This window comes from Daucus carota, chromosome 1, assembly GCF_001625215.2.
Source record: "Daucus carota subsp. sativus chromosome 1, DH1 v3.0, whole genome shotgun sequence".
NCBI classification, from domain to species: domain Eukaryota; kingdom Viridiplantae; phylum Streptophyta; class Magnoliopsida; order Apiales; family Apiaceae; genus Daucus; species Daucus carota.
Genome location: NC_030381.2, coordinates 11,340,901 through 11,358,495, shown reverse-complemented (window position 1 = coordinate 11,358,495; position 17,595 = coordinate 11,340,901). Strand labels below are relative to the sequence as shown.

At 33.7% G+C, this 17,595-nt stretch overlaps 1 protein-coding gene across 1 annotated transcript; it reads right to left on the bottom strand.

The window, feature by feature from the left end:
- Positions 1 to 1,986: 1,986 nt before the first annotated feature.
- Positions 1,987 to 12,338, bottom strand: LOC108204794 (kinesin-like protein KIN-12E). Its single transcript, XM_017374409.2, has 22 exons — positions 11,974 to 12,338; positions 11,594 to 11,749; positions 11,428 to 11,511; positions 11,107 to 11,226; positions 10,544 to 10,657; positions 10,179 to 10,271; positions 9,650 to 9,739; positions 9,469 to 9,539; positions 9,267 to 9,341; positions 9,023 to 9,110; positions 7,801 to 7,859; positions 7,469 to 7,532; positions 7,220 to 7,285; positions 6,045 to 6,203; positions 5,871 to 5,975; positions 5,564 to 5,799; positions 5,302 to 5,371; positions 5,163 to 5,219; positions 5,014 to 5,076; positions 4,455 to 4,514; positions 4,273 to 4,352; positions 1,987 to 4,161 (listed from the first exon to the last, which is right to left on the bottom strand). The coding sequence occupies exons 1-22, from the start codon at positions 12,193 to 12,195 to the stop codon at positions 2,067 to 2,069; spliced, it is 4,227 nt and encodes a 1,408-aa protein (XP_017229898.1). The 5' UTR covers positions 12,196 to 12,338; the 3' UTR covers positions 1,987 to 2,066.
- Between the last annotated feature and the right edge of the window lie 5,257 nt (positions 12,339 to 17,595).

Here is a 17,595-nt window from a genome sequence, read left to right as displayed (position 1 = left end):
CCGCTACTAACATTTATTGAGAAATTATCTCATATTTTTTTCTTTCATCATAAAATTTATTTATAATTTTTCATTTAATTCTATTCTCGTTACATTTGATTCCATTCAAGTGATAACAGTCACATAGGATTCCCTACGATCTTCACTAAATCATATTTAGTATGATTGTCCATACTTTCTTCTTTAATTAAAAAAATTTATTTATAATCTTCATTCCATTACGTTCAAAATAGAATAATCAACAAAATACAATATTACCTGCGGTCTTTGTCTGTGTTCTGCACTTTATTTTTGAGCTTTAACATTTCATAAATCTAGAAAACTTGAAAATGTTGTAAAGGACTCAATTATACAACCTTACAGGCAACCTGCTCTGCGAAGCTTTGATGACTGTTGCCAGTTTAAGCAACTTCACAAATAAGCCATAAATTTGAACAGCACGTAGGCTGTGCGATTATCTTAGGCTTTTCTTTTATATAAAGAAGTATAAACACGTTCCGAAAAGTAAAGTGATATTTTATATAGATTTTCTGATTATTTTATATTTTGGTATTCCCTTGAGCAAAATTTTGATCTCTTATCAGAGTACTAATTAGTTGGAAATTAAATTTAAAAAAAAAAACTTTTGAGCCCCTGAAAGAAATTAATAAAGAAAAAGTTGTGAGCCCCTCTACCAAAATGCATAAGCGGGGTCTAGTGATAAAATTTTGGGAGTTCTTGACCTGGCAATTCGTGTCGTGTACCTGATATACGTACACGAACACGACACGAAATGAATTCGTGTATATGAAATCCAAATACGAATACGACATGAAAAAAAAAATGAAATAACACAACACGACACGACACGAAATACACGAATTTTTTGGGTTTTTTTCGGATCGGTTCCTAGTTATAACCGGAACCGAATAATCGGTTTCGGGTTCGGTTTTTGAATTTTCAGTTTCGATTTCGGTTCGATTTTTTGCGGTTTGATTTATAGCGGTTTCGGTTTCGGATTTATTCGGTTTTTTGCTCACCCCTGGTACACGACACTAAATGTACACGAAAAGTACATGAAATGAAAAATAGAATATTTAATTACCTTTTAATATTTTAAAAATTGATTTTTAATTAAGTTTTATATATTCTTTGATATCATATCTATGTTATTTATAAAAACTACTATAACAATTAAATTATATATGATAAATCATGTTACTACTATTTATTATTAATTATCTATTATTATAATTAATTAATTATATCGTGTACTTCGTATCGTGTTGTGTACCCGATGGGTAACTCAAAACCGACATGAAATTAACAGGGGTGTATTGGATTGGGATTTTAAAACATTTTTTGCATTCATGAAATCCGAGGGTATTCAATTGGGATTGTTTAAAATTCATCAAAATCTAGAGGTATTCGATTGAGATTTTAAAAAATGCTATAAAATCTGGTGGTATTCAATTGGGATTTTAAATTATGCTTTAAAATCCGATGGTATTCAATTGGGATTGTTTAAAATCCAACAAAATCGGATGGTATTCAAATGCTGATGGATTTGTTTGGCCTTCATAAAATGATGGATTTTGTGGCATAGTCTTTTGAAATCCCATCAAAATACATGAGATTTTGAAGCATTCTGCTTAAATCCAATCAACTCCGCGACATTTTATCAAGAATCCACACAAAATCAAAATCACATACAATCCATTAAAATCCATATACTAAAAACAATCCATTAAAATCCCAATCGAATACACCCCCCTAAGTCGTGTACTTTCATGTTCATGTACTTTCGTGTCGTGTACTTAAAACTTAAACACAAACACGAATTTCTCGTGTCATTCAATCGTGTCGTGTACGAAATTACAGGGTCTAGTTCAAAGCACGTGGAATACAACATATAAGCGGGGTGTACTGAAAAAATTTTGGGAGTTCAAAGCATGTGGAATACAACATATATAAAGCCTGTTGAATTGTTAAGAGGGAACGCCAGGGTAATTTCGAACTGAGTTAGATAACAGCATTGAGAACATTGTGTTTTGTACAAGCCAAAGGAAAAGAATAGCTACAAGGCATCAGTTGAGTGAGCAGTCATCACCAAATAATGACTTCAACTCTCTAATGAATACCCTCACTTTTTGAAGTTCTTTCACAATATTGTCGGATAAAGAGCCAGAGTGACCCATTTCATCCAGCAACTGAGCATTCATCTTGATAGCTGTACTTCTTGCCGTCTGCAACTTTTCCAATATTTCCAGATCGATCTGCAATTCTTCATCTAAAATAATCAGCTCCTCGCCCTTCAATTGATATTCAAAGAAATATTGCTGATACTCAAATATCAGGTTTTCTAGTTCAGTCATCCCTTCATCCTTTGCTTGCTGTATAAACTCCTTTTCTTCGATGATACTCTGAAGCTTCTGCTCTGCCTCTTTGACCTTTTCTGAACCTTTGTGTATCTCCTTCCGAACAAGTTGTGTCTGGTAATCCACTTTCTCAAACTTTCTGCCAAGATCTTCATATTCCTCCCTTAAGAGCCCGAGTTTCTGGCGAACCTGCTTCATTTGAAGTTGTAGCTTTGATTTGTCTTCCTCGGCTTTGAGTAAATCAGTAGCTTTACTGCCTCTCCATTGGTGAACCTCTAACTTGTTATCATCTATGGCAATCAGAACCTTTTCACTTTCTAGCCTTCTATTCTCCTCCTCAATTTTACTGTTCAGCTCTGCAATATTACTCTTCAGTTCAACTTTAGATTGCTGAATTGCTTTCTTGGCCTCTTCAGTTTTGCTTCTGTTAACTTCGAGTTGCCTTAATTCCTCTTTCTTTTGGTTTATATTAGATATCAACTGGTCTAAAATTGTCCTTGCTTGACCTTCTCGCTGCTCAAAATAATCGATTGACGAGGAAAAGTTTGAAACAGAGTACTTGAGTGCCATCAACTTCTTTTCAATCAATGAACCATTTTCCAGAATCTCTGAAGAGAGGATCTTTAACGACTTGTGCTCCTGCTGTTTAACTATGACACTATCATCTAATGCTTCTATTTTTCTGGAGAGTTCACCAATCTCAATGACTGCGCTCTCAAGCGAACGATATGCAGAGATAGTACTGGATGAAGTTGAAAGCATGTCTTGAACTTTGTCCAGATCTGAATACAAATCCTTCGAAACCCTTATTCTAGTGTCATCTGATGACTTATTCAACTGAGCGAGACCTGTAGACATTTTATCTTCACCTGATGCTTCTAACTCAACAGATGGTGCAGTCTCTTGGAAATCGTGGTCCATAAAATCACACTCTATAACACTCCTTGCATCAACAAAACTTGGCATTTCATCTATGTCAAGATAATCATTTATTCGTGGACTTCCAGAATATATGCTGTAATCATCATGCACCTTCACTTCGAAGAGAGACTCCTCTTGTAGAAATTTAGTTTCGGCAGGAATATCCACCAACTGGGTACCTTTCTCTTCATCATGCACATATGATGCAAGAGGATCTGCTTCCGCACTTTCGACAGTTTTGTCAGGTGTGGAAGATTCATTGAAATCTATAGAATCTCCTTCACCGACCCTTGCAAGCATTTCGAGGCAATTAATGTCTTCCCTCTGATTAATAGGAGTCGTCCTCTCAGCAGAATAAAGCATTCTTTTCAATTCATCCCTTTCTTGCATGGCTTTTTCGTATAGACCGAGTAGCTTCTCATTCTCTTCATGCATTTCTGCAAGTTGATGTTGTAAATCCTCCACTTCTTTACTTTGTAGCACAGTCTCTTCAGCAAATCCAATTACGTGACCACTTTGGTTATTAGTTTTTTCTTCTTCGGTAGCAAGGGGATTCGTTTTATTCGTATTTTCAGCAACTGCATGTTCGTATATTTCAATCAGTTTATTGTTGTCTTCAATCAATATCTTAAGTTTCATCCTGAGTTCATCATTTTCTTTGGACAAGGCAACTGCAATTTCTTGAGCTTTTGCTTCTCTTTGGCTTGCAGAAGCAATTGCATCAACCATAGTTTTGAGCTCGATTTGATCATTTGAAGCAACAGTTATCAGTTGATCAGATATTAGTGGAGGAAATTGGAGCTGTGAGTTTTGCTTATCTTCCTTCATGGCAACTTGTAATGATCTCTCTGCTTCTAGTTCTTTGCTCAGGTCATTTAGACTCCTGCAAATGATTCTAAATCACTATGCTGTTGATAGAAATCAGCGACTTATATATGCCAGCTACTAGTGAGCCTCGTGATTGTGATTTAAGGAGAAACTGAACCATTCGTACCTTTCCAATTTATCTTTCTCCCCAATGCAGGAATTGAGTTTTTTGCGTAGGGACTCCATTTCTGATTGGTTTTGAATAGCCTGAGGCAAAGGTTTATATTCAAACATAGCTAACTTCTGAACCCCTTGGAAATAGGTAATGTTGATAGCGACAGAAAAACTACAATATAAAGGCATCCATACCTGCATTCGTAGGAACTCATTCTCTTCATTTACTCCAGCCTTCCAAGGTGATGTTGGTTCCTACCATTAGCATGGATATTAGATCCACAAGTGAGGACAATGTATTCATGAAAGTATATGTTCAGAAGATTCGTAGCAAAAAAATTCAAGTACAGATAAAGGCAAAACACAGAGTTTATATTAGTTATCAGGAACAGACAAGGGCAGCATAATCTTGATGTTAATTTAAATACCACCCTGTTAGAAGTGTAGTTCGTCTTCATCTTCTTATATAGTTATGCACATCATAGCAAGTCCAGAACTATATGATAATATATAGACATGGCATTATGGCAACAACAAAAGTGCTCGTAAATTATAGATGATATGAAGTATCAGCAACAGCCTGGCACTAAATTGGCCACTTAAACAGACTTCTATTAAAAAAACCTGTTAATTGTACATAAGAAGGTTTAGTACACGTACTTTGTGTTATAAATAACATCAACAAACTATAGGCACTCATTTAACATCAAAAAATTATAGGCACTCATTTGACATGAAAATATTAAGTTATTACCTTGGGGGAAGGCAACATGTTAATATCATTTGAAGCATCAATAACCATCTCAGATACAATTCTCTGTAGAAACAGAAAAGCAAAAAAACTCAGGCTCAAAATAAAACAAAAATGTGAAATCTTAAAACGTTATCATGTTCTCTGAGAACCTGATTAGTTGATGGATCAGATTCGTGCATAAGTTTCCAGTCAAGGGCTTCGAGTAACTGCATATTGTGAGAAAATATAAACATAATTATCAGGACAGGAAGATTAGACACGAGAAAAAGATGCAGCCAACAGGTGTACCTTATTCTGTAAAATCGTAACCTGTTCATTCATCCTTTCCCATTCACCTTCCTCGGAGATTAATTTTAATCTGTATTTTCAAACATCAGCAATCCAAAGAACTGTTTTAGTTCTAAAATCCAGCACATTATTGGAATTTATGAACCATTTCAGTAACTTGATAATAGAATGGTTGTGGAACATATGGCAGAGAGAATAAAGTGTGCCGGTCAATATATCAGTTTAGAGAACCAAGATTTTCACTGTAATTATGTTAACATACCGTCTAATCTCCTCTTTTAGGCGCAGATTTTCCATGGCAAATTTTGTGACATCTTGATTCTTGTCCACCTGGGTGCGCAGCATTTCAATTTCCTGTAGGTATTCTTCCTTTTCTTTCAGCAAGTGTGTCTCGGCTGATATCTTCCCAGAAGCAAGATCTTCCAGTCTCTTTATTCCAGATTCTCGGAACCTTAATCTCATTTTCAATCCCTGTACCTCCTTTTCTCTTTGTGTAGCCTGAAATTCAAAGTAGTACATGCACCATTTAACATTTCTCTTCAACCAAAAAGCAATATTAGTGAACCTACCAAATCCATTGCTGCCACATTTGATGCAGTCAATGCTTGCAATGCCATGTCTTTGTCCTTCTCCCTCCTGAAAGCTCCCACAAGGGCAACCTCGTACTCTCTTTTCTGAAATGGAATAAAACTACTTAAAATTTAGGTCAGCTAGACAACTATCTCTCTGCAAAGAAGTAGTACCTGTGACATCCTTTTATCAACTTTGAATGGACTAAATGATCCATTAAGCCCTTCCCACTTAAAGGATCCTGGAGATCCTGGAAAGGATACAGACCAAGCGTCACTCTCAAGATTTTCAGCTCCTCCATTGACTACATTCTGTAACCGTGAAACTTCTTTCTGCAAATAAGACACTAATAATGAGATTTGCTAAATCACTAACATATATGGAAGACCACACATTCCTCCCAGGGCATAAACCTAAATATCATGCTTAAACTTTAATATTTTTAATCCTTCAACAAGGAAAAAAATGCAACTTTATGAGACTCAATAGATTTCTATCTTAATGCAAACACCAGTGGACATTCCTTTCTCATATAACTAAGAATGAAAAAGTTATAATCAATGAACATGATTCTGTTTCACAAAAGTTCATATGGTTTTAAGTTGTCTATACCATAACAAGGTTGTACTTAATGGAGGTTGTAAATGATGGAGACATGTCTGTATCTGATATAATATTATTCTAATTTGTAATATGACAACAGCCAAAGCACACTGTACACACGAAAACTGAGTCGGGTTACAAGATTATGCGGGTGTCACTTGTTTCAGACGTTTGACAACTGTAAGACTTGTAGATCTATTATAAAGGAGTTTGTAAATGATGGAGACATGTCTGTATCTGATGTAATATTATTCTAATTTGTAATATGACAACAGCCAAAGCACACTGTACACACGAAAACTGAGTCGGGTTACAAGATTATGCGGGAGTTACAAAGAAATTCGAAACATTCTGCTGAGAATGTCGCAAAGATATTGGTTTAAAGGGGGTACTCTATAAAATCCTGGTTTAAGAGTCTAATGCTGCAGCTATGTTTACGGTTTACCGAACACATGTACTAGGATAGTGTCCACTTGCAACGGCAGGAGATAAATAAAAACCGAAACTAAAAGGCCTGTCATCATGCACACAATGTATGCAAATGAGATGGAGGGGTAAGAGGGGGTCAAGCAAGTAGGCCTACTAGAGTAAATCAGGATTATAATTTATAAGCTAAGACATTCTAATAGAATGTCAATTTATAAGAGACTAGTAAATCTATATACCCGCACACATGAAAGTAGAGCTTTATTTCTAAATATTGGTCAAATCTAATCGTAGATGGAATCAGAAAAACTGAAAGGACCTTGAGTTGCTGAATTTGCATCCTCATAGCAAGGACGTCTCCAGAAGCGTCTTCATTGACAGTAGCCTGAGGAAAATTATATGTATTTTATTAGAACCAACATTCGCAAATACACGAGTTCAAAATAGAGAACGACGCTATACAATCTATAAATTCTGCAAGTTGAATGTGATCCCGCAAATATATAGGATACGAGCTGATCACTAGCCTATTGTGAAAGTGTTAGATTTACCAATACAGATGACATACATGATTCTTAATGAATTTAGCCCGCTGAGCAAACTTTAATGTGCTTAGAGTCTCCGAAGAACAGCTGTGCAAGGCCAAAAAAAGTTGTTACAAAATAAACCATCACCAAAATCGAAACCAAATACATAATTCAATTACTTGTTGGACTATGCAGATTGCTGAAATTTCTTATATAAGCAATTGATGTATTAATCTTGTTCGATGAAATAAATAAAATGATACCACTTTGTTCAATAAAATAATATAAAATGATGCCCCTGTTAAGTATTTATATTAGAAGCGGACAAAAGTTCTCGACTTTATGGGGAAAATCTAGACAGACAATCACTAACCAGCTTGAAGGACTAATATTTGCTATTATAGTTGTCTTCGAATTCCCTCCTAGAGAATCCTGAAAGAGTAAAAAGCGTTTAAACAAAACGTTAGAGGCCACAGAAGGTTTCAGACTTTCTCAAACAACCGATACTTTGACTAAGAATCAGATTAATGCAATATCACAATTTGAGATAAGGACACTAAATAAAAAAGTATAAGTATTAGGTAAATATAGAGAGAGAAGTCGTGCAGAACATCAATATAGATCATTTGCATATGCTTCATATATGATTGGCACAATCAAAAACTTTTATAGACACACTGCACCTGACCATACTAACCTAAATGTGAACTCCATTCTTTAGATTGATATCATGTACTGATTGAATGAAGATAGGAGTTCATTGAATATTTGTCATCTCGGTCGACTAGTCAACTACTAGTCGATTAAGCGATAAAGGGATGTCGACTAGCTGAATGTCGATATTTCAGTCGCCTGGTCAAGTAGTCGGGTAACTAGTTGAGTAAGCGATCGACTACTTGAACTGCAGATTGAGCACTCTGACTTTTTTTTTAAATGCTGACTTCTTATTGTTTCCACTTTTCAGCAGAATGTGTTTACTGTTTATTGATATGTTAACTGTTTCTGGTTATTTGTTTCTTGCATTCTACAGTTTTAATTTTTGCACTCTGCAGTTTTATTTTCTGTGATTTTTTTCTGCACTTCTGCAGATTTCTTCTCTATTTTCTGCAGATTATTGCTTCTGCTCTATTTATTAGTAATCTGCATTGTACATTTATAATTATATATATATATTATTTTTGTATAATTTTGTTGTTGCGCTGCACTACCAGTACCTAAATTAATTACAATTAGATCAAATCACAGTATCACACAATTGTTATTTGTTATTTGTTAATTGTTACATATTTTACATGATCACAAGTAATTTGCTTTGTTGTTATTTGTTAACTCTTTCCGCTTTTCCATCATTCTCTTCAAGTGTTCGATCTTTAATTCCTTAGAATCTGGAATATAATATTGTGAAGGTGTTAGAACTTATAAACCTAAATTACAAAATGTATATATTATTATATTTAATACATAATAATATATTGTTTTTTGCTGACTAGTCTACAGCTATCGACTAGTAGACTAGCCAGAGGTCATGAACTCGCTTAGTCTTACCGACGTGACAACCATGATATGGGTTGAAGCTTATAGTGTAGGATCATTACCTGAAGCAAGAATGTGAGCTTTGAATCACGGTAAGGAACATGCAGTGATTTTCCATTAGATATACTCACAAGATTCATAATCACAAGTCTGCATCCCACACAAGTTCAGTTTAAAATCGATTGTCAGGAACAGAAAGCATACTATATGATAAATGTCTAGTTCTATAAATTATCTGGGAACAACTTATTAATCAGCTACACGTGATTCATTGAGTATGCAAACTGTAAAGCATAAACAACAGACCCCAATGTCGAAAGAGACTTGTTGATGTTGGTAGCTTCTTTAAGGCGTTCACCTTCAGCGCCAGAACTCTTCTGCCTAAATGAAAAAAATTAAGGCCAAATTTTATGTACAGATAACATTTGATAATATCTTGGTCAACACCACAATACACTGAGGAAAATTCGCAAATTTTAAGAGTTTGCATAGCAAAACAATCAGTTACCTCTCAGAGCCTGCTAAATCAACAAGGTTAAGCCTGGCAAAGCGATGATGGGTCACACCTTGAGATTCCCACTACAAAGAAACACTAGTTAGCTTGTCCAGTTTTTTATCGTAGAAAACTGGATATATCTGACAATTTCATAATTAATTTGAAACAGAAAAGAAGATTAGATAACACTTACTTTACTTTCTATGATGCATGTAAATACACTATGAGAACGACTACTTGCACGATTCATATTTGTGGCAGCTACCTTTCTATTTGCTGAGCCCTGTATAGGATAAATATTTATCAGAATATAGATTAAGTTAGAGTCCAGCCATAAATAACAAGGATCAGATAGAATTAGAAAACCATGAGGGGATGCTAAAAGAAAAATATAAGGGCATGTAAGTTGGACTATATATCATAGAAAAGGCAAGTTTAAGGGTGTGGTAGACGAATGTTGTGAGCTTAAATTCTAATTTGACAAATTATAGTTTCCTCATATGTGTAACAGATAATGATCTACAGAATAAAACTATTACAAGATTAATTTATGTTGGTGAACAAATGAGAACTTACTACTCGCAAGTGTCCATTACAAACTAAAAGGTTCTGTAGCAATATATAAGTGAGTGCTATCTTAGTAAAGGAGAAGATTCTAACAGTTGAGGATTGTATTTCTCATACCGAGAAGCATATTGTTAATAGGTATGCAACTGCAGTACCTGAACAAGTTGTTGAAGCACATCTCGAGAGCTTGAAACTTCCACCTCAGTAAGATTATCCACATAAACCCCCTTCTTAGTGTCTTCTCTTATCTGTGCACATAGAGGGACAAATGATTTAAATCATGTTTGTTGGAAAGAAAAGATATCAAGAGAATAGCGATATAGCTGAAAACAGTATATATGACCATTAAGTCCATTACACGCCAAGTGAAACTCAGGGATACTAGTTATGTAATAATCAAAGTATTAAACTTACATGTAGGTAAGTTAATGACTTTATTTTCAAGTACAGTGAAGGGTTGGTCTTACTAAGCAGCAAGTAAAGCTGTTATAACATGTAAAGCATTGAATGTTGTAGTTACCTGTAAGTTGATAGACGAAGGATCAAGAAGGTCAAGAATTTGCTCATTGTATATCTCCAGAAATGAACATTTGCAAGTGTATCTGATCTTTTCCTCTCTGCGTGCCTCCTTTTCCTGGGAGATCAATATAATTACTTCTAATATAAAAATGTTTGTATACAAATTACAAGAAACTTGATAGATTGCAAAATTACATTACGTGAAATTAGAAAATTTAAAGAGTTTAGCCACTTTCAAGCAAGGTAAATTTGTATTTTCGCACACTTGTTATAACTTTTGCATACTTATTCCCATATGCCTTTATAATTAAATCATGAGAGTTAAAAGGTACAAAAAACATATAGACATGTATATTTGCAAGTGGAAGAGAAAATGAAAGAAAATTCACTCACCACCGGTCATATAATCGCTTAAACAATGACAAATATTCAATTACAGTTCAATATCAAAATTCATAGAAACTTCAGTTTTCCTGGAAATAGCATTCATATGTTCTTCTCAATGAGTTCATCTTCCAAAACTATAGGCAGATTCATAATGTGAATCAAGGTGAAAGCATTTACCTTTTGAATTCTTGAGAATAAGTATTCAAAAACTCTAGGAGTCATCCCACAGTTCACACTATGCCTTCGAGTGCCACCCTCAATGTCACCAAGCATTGTGTGAGTCTTTCCACTTCCAGTCTACATATGAACAAATAATTTATTGACATTATAAATTATGCCAAAAACTTAGAAACTTTAAAATTTGGAAGTAGCCCTTTGATGACATGAATTCAGAGAGAAACGGGTTATTGTTCAATATGAGGGTGTATTAACAAAAGGGGAGTAAAAGTAAATAATAATAAGTTAAACAATGTAAAATAAGAATAAAAATGAACTCACTTGCCCATATGCAAACATGCAGCTATTATAGCCACTTATACAGTTTTCCACCATGGGTACTCCAGCCACTTTGAATAGCATTTCCTACAATTTAAGTAATATGAATTACCCAGCGTATATAAATTAAAATGAAATAATAAGTAAACGAAATGATTGAGCAACATACCTGGCTAACATTTTCATCCGCAACAATATCAAAAGTAAAGCGTGATTCTGGATGTCCAGTCCAAGTAACAGTCTGATTGCTATCTTGCCTGACACATTTACCGGATCCTTGCAGAGATACTTCGGAACTACTCAATGGACGTAGTCTTATAATCACCTGAGTAAAATCCAAAATCACATAAGAGTGTGTGTGTGTGTGTGTGTGTGTTTTATTATTTATTGAATAATTAGGCTATAGACTTACAAATGAGTATACTAGACACTTATTTATATACAAACATGAAGAATTCATTAGTGAAATAAGCAGAATAGATAATGAATTCATTCCAATTCCAATTAGATTAATAGCAATAATGGTATTATGGTATTATAGATAAATACCTGAACATTGTGGTCCTTCCAGAAGGAAGGATCTTCGTAAATCTGGAAACAAGTCTGATCCGACGACGAAATGTTCCGTAGAGCTGAAGAATTAAGCAGCTGCTGCTTCGACGTTTGCACATCCGGAGTGCTGCGAATGGGTGTGGGATTGTGCTCCGAATTGCGGTCGTGGAAGCCAAATCTGCTCTTAATAGCACTCGCCGCTTCCGAAATGAATGGCATCTTTACAAGATCCAGATCGTTTCTTTTAGGGTTTAGAAACTGTGTGTTTGTGTGTGTTGTTTTTGAGATGGGAGTTTTGGGGGGATGTTGTTTGAATTCAAAATTCAAATTTTGAAGGGAGGAGGAGGAGGAGCTGTAACGCAAATAACTTTTTTTGAGTATAGGTAAATGCAGTAAAAATTTGCTTAATGCAGTAATGTGTAATTACGTTACTAACCTTTTTTTTTGTGCGTAATGTTCATTGTTCAGGGCCTCGTTAAATGGAATCGACTATCATTTGATTAACGTCAGTTCTAAAAATTGGTGATTAATCACCAGTAATCATCGATTAATCCATGTTTCGTAGTTCACTGAACTGATTAAATATCCGATTAATCACTGATCAATTCGATTAATCTCTGATTAATTTTTGTTCCGTGACTTCACCGATTGCTCAGCTCCCGGACTCCCAACTCAGCTCACTCATAGGTGTAGTTATGAAATTTGAAAAATTAATTTAAGAAGCCGTATAGTCTATATGCACTATCGATGCTACTTTTCATTATAACAAAAATATATTCTTGATAAGAAAGCCGAATGTTCATCTTTCTCGGCTAATTTATTTTTATTTATTTTATTTTATATTTTATTTATTGATTAATTATAATAATTAATCTTGTTTTAAATTAGTTATTCATTAAATTTATATATATATATATATATATATATATATATATATATATTGAGATATATTGATCATATAATATCAGAAGTTATATTTTAATTCTTGTAAAATATATTGACGAAGTTATTGAGAGTGACTCGCTTCTAGGAGTTACTGCCGTAAACGACTTCCTGAACCACATGGAGCTCGGAACTTTAGTGCAGCAATGCAAGGATCTGCTTAGAAATCGAGGGGATATCTCGGTTAAGTTTATTGAGTAGAAAACAAGCGAATAAGGTAGCTCATGAATTCGCTAAAATTTCATGTGTATCTAATAGCTATGTTGTTATCTCGTCTCCTCCATCCTATTTGTTGGAGACAATCTTGTCGGATGCTTTGATTATTGAATGAAATCAACCTTTTATTTCAAAAAAAAAAAAAAAAAGTTCACTTTAATTTATAACATAGTTACTTGACCTTATATATATTTTTATTATTCAATATTTGATATTATTAGTTTATAAAAAAATTTCTCTAATAACTATATATATTAAATTTTTCGGAAAAATTGGAATATTTTGTTTAACAATGGAGTCTAAATTTTTTAGAGTAATCGAAAAATGTCAAATAATTTATATACCATCAAAAGAGCATTTATTTATTTCTTTTTACTTATTTTTGTCAGTGTTTTTATATTAAATTTCATATCTTAATATATAAATAAACAAGATTGATTTTCAAAGTAGAAGTATAAATAATAAAATGAGAATATAATATTATATCTATAATTTTTTTTTTGAAACATTATATCTATAAATTTATTAAGCATTAGTAAAAGTAAAGATGTTATTAATTTAAAAAATATAATATAATATTTATAATAAATTAATAATACACCTCTCCAAATTAATGGTTAGAGAAAAATCTAATTAGCTGATTGAGATTATTAATTTATCAAATTATAAAATATAATATTTTCACTATACTTGTGTTCAGAAAATAATTTTCAAACAACAATTTATAAAAAATACATACAGGAAGTTGACGAGGATTTACAAAATAATCCCGGTGAAAAGCTTTCATCAGAGAGTGTTCAGATTCATTAAATAACATTAAAGAGGGGGCGGAGTGTGATTATACGTGGAATACAATATAAGGATATTGTTGTAATTTATTATTACTTACTGCACAAAGTAAAAGTTCACAGCATTTAGCAATTATGTTTTTTTTAACAAATAAATGATTTATTAGCATCTATTAGGGAGAAGTTCACTGGAATCCTATGTAAAGTGGAGTATTGGAAACCTCCATCTCAACCATCCATTTCTTTTAAATTTAATGGCCCTGATTAAAACAAATAAAACAAATTACTAATATATTTCAAAAAAACAAAAACAAATTACTAATAAACTCTATATTTAAAAATCATAGATTTTGCGTAATCTTGTTGCTATATTTGTGTTGCACTTTGACAGTTATGTTTCCTTCAAGGAGTTATCTTGCAGTTAGCTACCAGTCTCTCATCCATCCTTTTTCCCAGTACTTTTATCATATTATGCTTGGTTTTTTTCCCGAAAATTATTCTACCAGCATATCAATTCCCGATACTTCATTCATATTTTTTTGTACTGCACTTTTACATGATAAAGTCCTGCTATGTTATACATATAATTTATTATGCATGTAATTCGTCTCATTATTAATTATTGTCTCATTTATTCTTGATTCCAAAACTTGTAATATTTTATAACATTTTTAAAACTAGACACGCATGTCCTACGGTTCCCCTTGTCCAAGGACAATACTTACGGTCAAGAAATAATATTAATTTTTTTGAAACAAGATTAGACCTTAGATTTTTAAATACGAACAACATTTTTCTCAAAACCATACAACACATATGAGGGTCGCCCTCTATGGAAAACACTGGGAACACTGTTGTTCTGCTGCAGATCAATATAACATTAAAAACATAAAATAACTGTAAAACATTTGTTCTGCACTTTTTGAAAAGTAATGAACAACTGTTCTCATTATTCTCACAATCAAATTGTTCTCACTTGAATCAAGACCTATGATTAAAATATAATAAATTTCTAAAATATATATGTATAACAGGGTCATTCAAGCAATAGATAAATCCAATAACTCTTTTATAAAAGTGAAAAAATGCATAACACAATCATCATTATGTAAGTATCAAACATGAAATACACGAATTGCAGAATTCCAAAATAAAAGAACAAAATCGAGATGAACAACCAACTATAAATAAGTACAATCGCTTTATATTAAATATGGTCACACTAATCACAATGGGTTAATAAATATTAACGATACCTGACTGACCAATTTCGATCTCAACCCTAGTCTCGAAATTGCATGTGATGTGTGCTTTTGTATCTCTCAATCATAATTAAAGAGTAAAGATGGATTGATGTGTTTTGAAAGTGTTACTACCATTGAGGTAGTGCAGGATGTTTGGGGTTGAATATAATACAGCCTTGTCTCAATTAAAAATATTTATTAATCATCTTTAATTATCAGCCATGAGATTTTAGTTCATCTGACGGTGGATATAGTGGTCTCCAAATACTCCAAAAAAAAAAATGGGTCTCCATAGAGCCCAACTCTCTCTCTCTCTCTCTCTCTCTCTATATATATATATATATATATATATATATATAAACCACTCTTAAAATAAAAATTAGAAACCAATACAAGTTAGTGATATTCTCAATACAACTTAGTGATATTCTCTTTAAAATTTAGTGATATGTGTTGGAAAATTTAGTGAAAATCTCCAAGAGTCAGCGAAAACTCCAGATCTGTGCTTGTTATCGATTCTGGGAGTAATAACGACAGTGGAGATAGCAGAGGAGGTGGACATTGAAGGGCGGGAGCATGGAGGGGATGGGGCGAGACAAAAACAGGGCGGCAGAGGAGGCGGGGCGGCAGAGGAGGCAGCTGAGATGATGGAGGAGGTAGACAACGAGATGAAGCTGTGGTTTCAGGCGGTGTAGCTTCGCCGGAGCTGTGGAAGACAACAGGGGTTGCAATTAAAAGGCGACAATGGAGGTGAAAGAACAAAATCGATGGAGATGGCAGGGCAGATGGAGAAGAAGGTGTAGGTATTAGTGATATGTGCTTTAGAATTTAGTGATATTTGAGGTGGGTTTTTAGTTTCTAGGATAAGGAGGTTTCTATTATAGCAAGACTCTCTCTCTCTCTCTCTCTCTCTCTTTATATATATATATATATATATATATATATATATATATATATATATATATATATATGAGGTTCCATAGAAAACTATGTTATCAAGAAAACCGAGGAACCCTCCTAGATACCGTTGATTATTTTTGTCATATTTAACTATTTCCTAAATTGAAATCAATCAAATATATATCCTAATCTAACACACACAGGGGCAAATCATAAAGAATCTATTGTTGCTTAATTTAAGATTTTTTATTTTTGGCATCTGCCACAATTCAATCAAAGCACAAAATAATCTGAAATCATTACATATATTTTCCTCTGAGAAGAATCTCCCTCATTGTAAGAAAAAGACAGCCACGATGAAACACCGTGCTTCATCGATTCAAGGTTTATACTACGTCTCATTATCATGGATCCTAAATGAAATTATAAAATTTATTTGTTATCACGTTCGTATAACCTCCAGAATCATCCAATCTCTGTCAGGGATTCAATGACGGAGAAGAATCTCCATGACAACACGAGTGGTAATGATTCAGATTTTGTTGGATGCTAAAGGGATTAAATTGAACCCAATTACTTCGCTTTATTATGTTTCACTATGTTGTTTTGTGATTCTGTCAGTGCTTTGGTTGATTTTTGAGTTCATATTGTTGGGGTAGACTTCGAATTTCCATTTTGATTATTGGATTTTTGGGACTAATTCAATTTGTGCATTTTCTTTGAATCTTGCTGTGTTTTTTTGCTTGTTCGGAATACTTCCGCATTGACTATGAATGTTGGTGGGGTAGGTAAGAATTGGTTGTTGATTGCATTTTCGTGATCGGTGATAAGGATCAAGTGACTTCGATTAATTTGTCCGGATATGGAGTGGCTTTCTTGGGTTGAAAGTTGTTGGAAGAGAAATCGGAAGAAGTTGGGCCGAAGAAGAACGAGGTGGAAACTGATTTATGAGAAAATTGGTTCTTCTGTGAGTTCCTAAGTCTAGAGGATAAAATGCTCAGGATGTGTTGAGGGGTAAAATGCTTAAAAATCTCCATGATCTAAACATATCAGAGGATGCTAAGCTAGGTTCTGAAGAGCTTTTGTTTTCCTCGAAGATCGTCCCTTTTGATTCTTCGATTTCTCGTTTCTGCGACGTGAGTAAAGACTTGATGGATGTTGATCAGGTTCTCTTGGAGTTGGAAATCTTGGATGATTCTAAATGATCTGCTTAGAATACTAGGTTCTTTACTAAGGTGGAAGTTGATCTTGAGTTAGTTTTTGGGTGATCTAGTTTGTGTTCTAGTTATTTTTATTATCAACTTGGGTTTTCTTTTGTTGGGGTCTTTGTATTTTGGATTTTTGTTGGGGTCTTTTATTCTGGATTTTATTCGCTTATTAATATAATTTCTGCTGCTTATCAAAAAAAAGTCTGCAGTTATGTTTCTAATTAGAATTCAATTTGTTGTTTAAGTATGTAATTTATAAGAGTTCCGTTGTGTCTTCAACATGTTTGGTATTCTATGTTACCGTGATGTTATCTGATATCA